Raw genomic sequence first — 8,607 nt, 5'->3', positions numbered from 1 at the left:
AGAGGCACGTGGGTTAGGAAGTAATTGAAAATTAGAAATGCTCACACACTAGTAGGTGTGCGCCTAACTAGTTGGCGTGTGGGGTCCACCATAGTGTTTGTATGACATCTGGTTCGTCCAGCAAGGTTGTCCCACAATGAAAATTGGATGCCCCTAAAATGAGGTTGATCCAACGATAAAAATGGGATGCCTTACGTGAATGTGGAGTTTTTCGGTAGTTGTTCATGTTTTTTCCATAGTGTGCCCCACTGTGTAGTTGGATCAAACTGTTTTTTGGGGCATCTCATTTTCACAATGGGAAAACTTTTCTGGTCGGGCGAGATTTCATACAAACATCATGATGGGCCCCCACACGGCAAGCACAATAGTTGTGTGTGAGCATCTCTCAGTAAAAATAGTCATGAACTACAAGAAGTCTAGTCTCAGGCAGCGAAAAACAATGCAATCCAATCCTACTTTCATTAAAGTAAGATACCACGCGCAAAACGATCAAAGAAAAAAAACAAGACAAGGTCCATGTATTATCTTACTAGAACCAGTTTGTATTGGGGAATCATTTCGAACAGGTAGCAATTACCATACGTTCCAGCTATGTAGGGCCCACCTTGATGTGTGAGTGATGTTATTAGGCCCAGATCCCCAAATCCAGCTCAATCCATGAGGTGGGCCACACCAAAGGGAATAATGGAGGACGTTGGGTGGGAGAAAGCGCACCATAGAAACTGGCGCCGACTGTGTTTGTTGGTGTCATCCAACCCAATCATCAGGTGCACACCACCAGGTAGAAGGGATACGCCGTAAACTTACGAAGCCCGCAGCGAGTCTACAGGTTTTAGGTGTGACTGTATATTGCTTCCTGTGGTGCGTCACACCTGACCGTCCGATTGGGATAATTCTTGGGTTGTACGGTGACATCACGAAGCCCACCAGATGGATTCCACATGCACATCATGGGCGAACCCCCACAATCTCAAATGTGTGGTAATTATTGGTTAGGCATGCGACAGTTCCCATCTCCGCATATATATATATATATATATATATATATATATATATATAGTGCTGCACATGAGTTGTGCAAGCTCGACTCAGCTTGAGTCAGCTCGGATTGATTCAGCTTGAAAGGCTAACTCGAGGTGAGCCAAGCTTATTTTCTAAATCTCGAGTTGAGTTTGAGCATAGTGCATTTCAACTCGACTCAACTCGAGCTCGGCTCGGCTTGAGTAATATATTTTAAAATTTAATATTATATATTTATTAATAATAAATATATATAATATATATTTAACTTTTAAAAAAAGTTAAAAAATCCTACCTATCCCATTTCTTCTCTTTCTCTTCCAAAAATATAATAAATTGACATATGAATAAGTTTGACTTGACTCGAGGTAAACTCGACTAGACTCGAACCACTAGCTCTACTCGAAAGCTTTGGCAAACAAGCAAGCTTCAATGTTGAGCTGGAGCTCAAGCTCAAACTCAAGTATAGCATGGACAAGTCAAGCCGAGATTGGCCCACCTAGGCTGGACTTGGCTTGATGTGTGTGTGTGTGTGTATATATATATAGAGAGAGAGAGAGTCATGCTCCCCTGCGCACCTACACACGTGCGTACCTTTGCACATGTGTCATGGGTGTCTAATCTGAACGGTCCATGTGATGCGGAATCCCATGAAACCTCATGTGACAAATTTTCACCCTGATCTAAAATTCTGGTGGGCCATAGCAAAGAGAAATGCAAATCAAGGGAGGAAACTGTTTTCATTTTTCATTGCACATCAAAGTTTTAGATCAAGTAAAACTTGGTCCCAGGGGGTTTCACGCGGTGCTGCTTCACATGAACGGTTCAGATTTTAGATCCACATCACGTATGATGGGTTCTCAAAAAAGACCGTATGTAGTACGTAGGAACTGTTCGCAGGTGTGTGTGTGTGTGTATAAAATGACCGTGTCATATCGCATCGGTTCTCATAATCATATTGATTCTTTTTGCTTGATTTTTACATTATATATATAAAAAAAAGAGTCCTGCGACGACCTAGTAGTTGGGTGGGAACTGACCCATGAATATGTTGCAATCACCAGTAAAATATGTAAGAAACAATGTTTTTAAGCCGGTACACAGGTACTGATACAGCTCCGTATATTACTCCTATATCGTGCTGATTTGGGCCAATATGGAATTTGGATTCCCCACAGAAAAAATCGTTCCATGTCGATCGACCTAGGTCCATTGCAAAAACGAAAAGATCCAACTCCTGCTCCATTGGAGAGAGAAACCTAGTAAAATATGGATTTTGAATCTTTTTCAATAAAGAGAACTGGGAACCAGAAGATACAATACAATTGTATAATTTGAAAAGTCTAAAGGGATCTGGGAACCAGAAGATACAATTGTATCAGTATAATTCAAATAGTCTAAAGGGATCTGGGAACCAGAAGATACAATTGTATCAGTATAATAGTCTAAAGGGATCTGGGAACCAGAAGATACAATTGTATCAATCATTTTTAATAAAGAGTTCAATCACGGGTGATACTGGTCTATATGTAATGGTTTCAGATGATGGTTTAAACCTTGCTTTTGGGCCAATAAAAGCTGATAATTCATGGGCAATATTGGTGGTATCGGGTGATACATACCGGTTTCAATATGCCAATATAAGCATATCGAATATGCATGGGTCGGATGATATGTACCGGTTTTAGACTATACTATAAGCCTTGGAATATATTCAATTATCGATGAAAATGAAAGGCTATTTTTTGTAGAGCCTGCCGTGTTTTCCACGTGCCATTCACCAAAAATCAGGCAATTCCAAAACACAGGTGGGCCACACCATGTAAAATCAGGCGCTCTGACCGGTAAACTCAGTAGGCAGTGCAAGAACTAAAACAATGGACAATGGACGGTCTAAAAATAAACCTTTAAATTTTCTACACCATCCATTGCTTTCATCAATGCATGGGTTGCCAGATAATTGACAGGTCCGATTTCTTTGGAGGGCATGATCTGAACGGTAGGTCCCACCTGACGAACGCTTTGGATGTCATAGATTTGTGACAGGTTGGCATGTGGAGCCATAGAGGAGTGAACAACGTACATGTATGCATCATTAAAAGCTTACAAGAGGCTACCTAATATAAGCCATACCTTAAAGTAAGATGATTGAAACGAACCAGTATCAGATTCCTCCTACTCATTTCCTTACTATTAACTTCAACCAATATCAGATTCCTTCTACTGATTTTCTCCGTAACTACTCAGATGCAATTGAGTCAGCAACATTTCTAGTAAAAACTCACTCCTGAGCCATGCCGTTGGTTAACTTGGTTTCATATTCCAACCCATTTCTTCCTTCCAAGGGTAAATAACTCCAGATAGCAATGCAACTTCAGCTTTCCATCCTCTCTTCAGATTCTGTTATAAGTTGTTCTGTTGCGTCGTGCTGTCCTCCCTACAGCTATGGGTCCTTGAGAAATGAAGGCCCAGATCCCGTGCATGCCAAGCCCGTCTTGTTTTCTGATTGCCCATCTCTACAATCTCAATCTTTCTTTATCTGAGAAGTTCAATCCTCATTAGAGATGTTATAGGAGACTTCAAGAGGAACAATTGGGGAAAAGGAAGTGAGATTTTCATCTAAAATATGAGATGGCTAATGAAGGAAAATACATACAGTGCTTATAATCTCCATTGCAATCGTCCCTCTCTTTTAACTGCTCCTCTGCTTCAGTGTCTTCATTCACAAAGTTCTGATCTGACATCTCTGCAAACACCCAAATTCTCTTAGCTTTAAATTTACATGATACGAAGCATTTGCAGGCTGTCAATCTTCTTCGAACGGACATATCAAAGCCCAAATGCCTGAAATGCCCAAGGGCATGCAGTTAACATGATTTTTATTTATTTATTTTTATAATAATCTATGGAAATTTTCTACATCCAAATTCAAAATTCAGTTTGATTCAGCATCTTACAACGACAATGTAATTAGATCTTAACAACATCAAGGACCAGATCTTGCAAATCAACTGCAGTTTTTCATCAGAATCCATGTAATTGAAGTGCATATATGCTACAAAATTACAAATTGCTAGCAAATCTGCGGCTTCAGGCTTCTCGCAGTGGACTCAGGATATTCATCAGAATCTATGTACAAAGTGCATGTGGGCTAGAAATTGCTTGTGAGTCTGCAGCTCCAGGTCTCTAGGTCATGCGATTTCCACATTCTACAGACAGGTTCAGTCTTATCCTTTGCATCCCATGCACACAAGAATGCACAAGAAAAAAATCATACACCAACTGTCCACAAACGAAGCTTGGTATCCTTGATGAGAACAACACGGCAGTTGACAAGCAGTTATGCAATAGTACATTCTTCAGATCAATACAGCCAAGGATTTTCTTGTGTATAGAGGTGGTGATGGGTTAAGCTCAGGTCATATTGGGGTCATCTGGGGCCAACCCGTTGACCAGACGGGTGAAGAATCCAACCCCGAGTGACCCGAGATTGTCTCATTTAATAACTGGCTCTATAATTTAAGCCACTTGCCCAACCTGTAAACAAATAATTAGGCAAAAGCCCCAGACTAGTTGGCCAGTTTACTTAAAAGGCCTCATATCCAGGCCCAGTAGTACTATTTAAGAGGTTTGGGGATTAAAACCTTCTATTACTATTTATAAGGTTCCAATAAGTGGTTAGGTCATGTTGGGGCATAGTCATCCCAACTCCAACCCATTTACCTTATGGGCCTTACTTTCAGACCTAACCCAACCAGCAACCTGATTAGTGTGACCATGACCCAACTATAACTTGGGCCAATCTGTTTCCAGCCTACATGTCAACTCCTCTCTCGAGAGTGGTATTAAAAACTGGTTACATAACAGTCACAATTCCGCGTTACTGAGCTGTAATGGCCATTGTAGGAAAATGGCCAGTAACAGCCCATAACGGCCCTGGAACAGTCCATTATGGCGCCAATACAAGTTTGTTTAGAAAAATTAGAATTAAAATGAGGGCCGTAATGGCCATTGCAGCCTGTATCCTAAAGGTAACAGTGGTGGCTGTTATGGCCACTGTTACTGTAATTGAGAGAGAGAGAGAGAGAGAGAGAGAGAGAGAGAGAGAGAGAGAGAACAGGGAGTGAAAGGGCGTGGGCTACTCACATGATAAAACACAGTAAAAATCCACATCACTCTTCACATGGAGCACATAACATCAGAGCCGTCCATTGATAAGCATGCACAATTTCTAAATGCCCTTACCTAAATCAGAAATCTCTTCTATTGTCTTTTTAAATCCCCAAGTTCACAGCTCTCACAAGACAAATTGCATGGGAAAAATTGTCTCTGAGTAGCTACTCGTGTCATACATAGTAGAGATATAGAACCAAAGGACAAATATATATCATTTTTGTATAGGCAAAGATATTTCATTTTCAACAGTAGGTTAAACTGGAACCTGTTACTAATGATTAATGGCCATGCTCACCATACGAATAGGCATGCTAAAGAAAATGTGTGCATTAATACTATCGGCCAGGATGGGTGTGCTTCTCACCCCTTCCTTCGTATTGGGAATATATATATATATATATATATATATATATATAAAATTTGTTCTTGTTTGACATAAAATCCATCAAACCTCTTACCCTTAGCAGCTATAAGACTAACTGATAGAAAACTGAAACTATAGGAAGTTATAAGCATATTTCCATCGAGAAGCACAAAACACCAAAACTTCAACTTGAGAAAACACTCCCAGAAGAAGTGTGAAATCAGGTAACAGCCGCTCCTAACTGAAAACCATCATAACGATAAACAATCAAAGGTTGAAAAACTAAATCAAGTGAATTGTCTTTCCCTTCGATAGATGCCGCCAACAGTTTAGAACTCTAAACCGGCCATAAAATCATGAGGGAGGCCATCAAACTGCATGTTATAATCGGATACCATTAACAAGAATTTGTCCATATTTACTTAGAATATGGGAAACAATATTAAAGAAAGGAATATTAATATGAAAGAATAACCATAGTCTAACATTGTAATTCCAATTTCATGTGGCTGGTGAAGTTCCAAGCCTATTGAAAATCATGACTGCAAAGGAGACAATTACAACTACTCCACTCTCCTCCACTTAATTTATTTTGTGTAGTTGAAATTGGTTAGAGATGAGGATTGTAGACATATTATTATTCCACATCAAACTCATGATGTTCACAAAAGATAATTTAAAATTCAAACATTATGGATTTATCAAAAATCTACATGGTTAGATAAGAAATGCGTAATCGAAATTAAGATTAAGCAAGATTGGGAAAATGGCCCAATTAAAAATGTGGCAAGGAAAGGAAGAATTTCAACATGAACCATACCAAGTTATAACTGAAACCTACCTATATTGCTGCCAACAGAATCTTGGCCACATATTTCAGAGTGTGAAGGTGGAAGTTGCCTTGAACTTGTTACTATTCCACAGGTTGGTGATTCATGCTTCTGTCCTCCCAAGTACATTGCTTTGCCAGCTGGCATACCGTTTTCTTCCGGTTTGGGTAACGTTGCCTCTATCTCTTTGCCGGTGGAAGCTGACCTGAAATGCTGGATCCATGGATTTACCAAGAGAAGATGAGATTCATTTTCAGTGCCTTGCCGACTATGAGCCCCTCTGAAAACCAATTTCTCCCAGCAGCCTCTACGGTGAACTTTAAACTATGGAAGACAACAACCAATTTAGTTAACAGGGAAGTGGGTTGAGAGATACTGAAAATACAATAACAGATTCAGGTTCGGACCTGTCCAGAAGAGAAATGGGTGTTGGCGTTCGATGGAATGGAGTTCAGATCTATCAGTTTTCGTCTTCTTCTTGATAGCCAACCATGGAAATGCATTGATGGATACTTGTGGTTATGTAACTGCTTAACAAATGATGCTTCTATGGAACTGAGATATGAACTGTGCTTCTCATCTGTCCATGTCATGGACACATGTTTCACCATTTGGTGGCCCTGATATGATAAGTCACCCATGAAAATCAGATAAATGAGTATTCTCAGCCCCTAAAAAAAAAAGAAAAGAACCCACATATTGCAATGACCAGATAAACACAACCAACTTCCTATATTATCAATTCCCCAACCCCAAAGAAAAATTACAACCCATTTCATTTCACAAAACCAAACCGCAGATCAATAGATAAAGCCCATCTTGCCTCTTCAATTTTCCATCCTAAATGGAAGTGATGATTCTCAATCAAGAGGAACAGCATTTTTTTTTTTTAAATCCCCCAAGCTATGGTACAAGCTGGGCCCACATTTATGTAATCTGATCCATTCATCTGATTGGGCTCTTCGAAAGATAGGCCAAAGTCTACTATCTCAATATAAGATGATCCTCGCCATCCTATTGATGGCTTACAAAATGGACAGCGTACCAATCGAATGGCTAAGATCACGGAGTAGGAGAGATTTTTGGGGTGTATCCCATCCACAGAAGGGAGCATCATACAAACGGTTTGGATCAGTAAATGGTGGGCCCAACATTGTTATAGTTCATCAAAACAAAAACCCCCATGAGGATTAGAAGCCATATAATTCACAGAAAACCCAGAAAACCCAAAAAACAAGTAAAATGAACAGAAAGAAAACTGAAAGAAAGAAGAAAAGCTACAAATCAAACAAAAACAATCAATCAATGCATGGCTTCATCTTCTCCATTCGATTCTATACCCCCTCTAAGAAAAATTACAACCCATTTCACGAAAAGCTGAAAACAGAAAAACCCAGAAAAGAAAATCCAAGAAAGAATCGACAATTACCGATCCGGCGTTGTTTCTCGGCTCTACAAAATCTATTGGATTCTTGTCGTTGGTGACTCCCGACGTATCCGAACATGCCGGAATCCTAATTGCTTCGTCGTTTCGATCCCAGCTCTCCATTTCTAGATTTGGATTTCGATGATTTCCCTCCATTTCCATCGAAATCTTCCCAAACGGTTATAGAGAAATCGTCACCAAACGCATTCAATGAAAATCCCCTATTTCTCTTCTCCTTTGCTTCTGTTCTGCTTCCGAAAGAAAAGAGCAGAGACAAAAGTGGTGGTTCAGGGGCATAGTCTCCTCCACGTGGCAGCACTTTTACACGTGTCATCTCAGCCACATTGGCAAGGACAATAATATCTAGCGGCAACACACACGGGCCAGATATTTTGGCGGGCATAAAAATCTCCCTCCGTAAAAGGGAAGACGTGGCACTTCCGCCAGTGGAAAAGGTGACGGCGCTGTGGTCGGATGAGGGACGCGGATTTCCTGCGCAAGCCTTTCGAAGGAAGTTCCTGCGCAAGAATGCTGGGTGGAGCCACCGATATGTTTGTAAGAAATCCACCCCGTCCGTCAGTTTTGAGAGATCATTTTAGGACGTGTATTCAAAATTGAGGTGGATAAAAAACTCAAGTGGGTCACACGAACGGGAAAATTGAGGAAATAAATTCCCACAGTTGAAATCTTCCTGAGCTCCACCTTATTTTTATATGCTATCCAAACCGTTTATAAGGTTATTCCAATGGGATGAAGTGAAAATACCAGAACGATAGCCTGATACAAAACTT

General features: G+C 40.3%; 1 protein-coding gene across 1 annotated transcript; it reads right to left on the bottom strand.

The window, feature by feature from the left end:
• Positions 1 to 3,088: 3,088 nt before the first annotated feature.
• Positions 3,089 to 8,130, bottom strand: LOC131236402 (cold-regulated protein 27-like). The gene is made up of 5 exons (XM_058233523.1): positions 7,820 to 8,130; positions 6,798 to 7,010; positions 6,402 to 6,714; positions 3,677 to 3,766; positions 3,089 to 3,559 (listed from the first exon to the last, which is right to left on the bottom strand). The coding sequence occupies exons 1-5, from the start codon at positions 7,976 to 7,978 to the stop codon at positions 3,537 to 3,539; spliced, it is 798 nt and encodes a 265-aa protein (XP_058089506.1). The 5' UTR covers positions 7,979 to 8,130; the 3' UTR covers positions 3,089 to 3,536.
• Positions 8,131 to 8,607: the final 477 nt, after the last annotated feature.

This window comes from Magnolia sinica, chromosome 2, assembly GCF_029962835.1.
Source record: "Magnolia sinica isolate HGM2019 chromosome 2, MsV1, whole genome shotgun sequence".
Taxonomy (NCBI): domain Eukaryota; kingdom Viridiplantae; phylum Streptophyta; class Magnoliopsida; order Magnoliales; family Magnoliaceae; genus Magnolia; species Magnolia sinica.
Note: the sequence above shows the minus strand (reverse complement) of the source record. Positions and strands in the feature narration are given on the sequence as shown.

Bases quoted from the DNA above. Each gene is read 5' to 3' on its own strand.
- LOC131236402 (XM_058233523.1), bottom strand. From the start codon at position 7,978: ATGGAAATGGAGGGAAATCATCGAAATCCAAATCTAGAAATGGAGAGC. The intron at 7,011-7,819 runs GTAATTGTCGAT...TTATCATATCAG, and splicing joins CGAGAAACAACGCCGGATCG to GGCCACCAAATGGTGAAACA. The intron at 3,767-6,401 runs GTAGGTTTCAGT...GGGTGTTTGCAG, and splicing joins TTCTGTTGGCAGCAATATAG to AGATGTCAGATCAGAACTTT.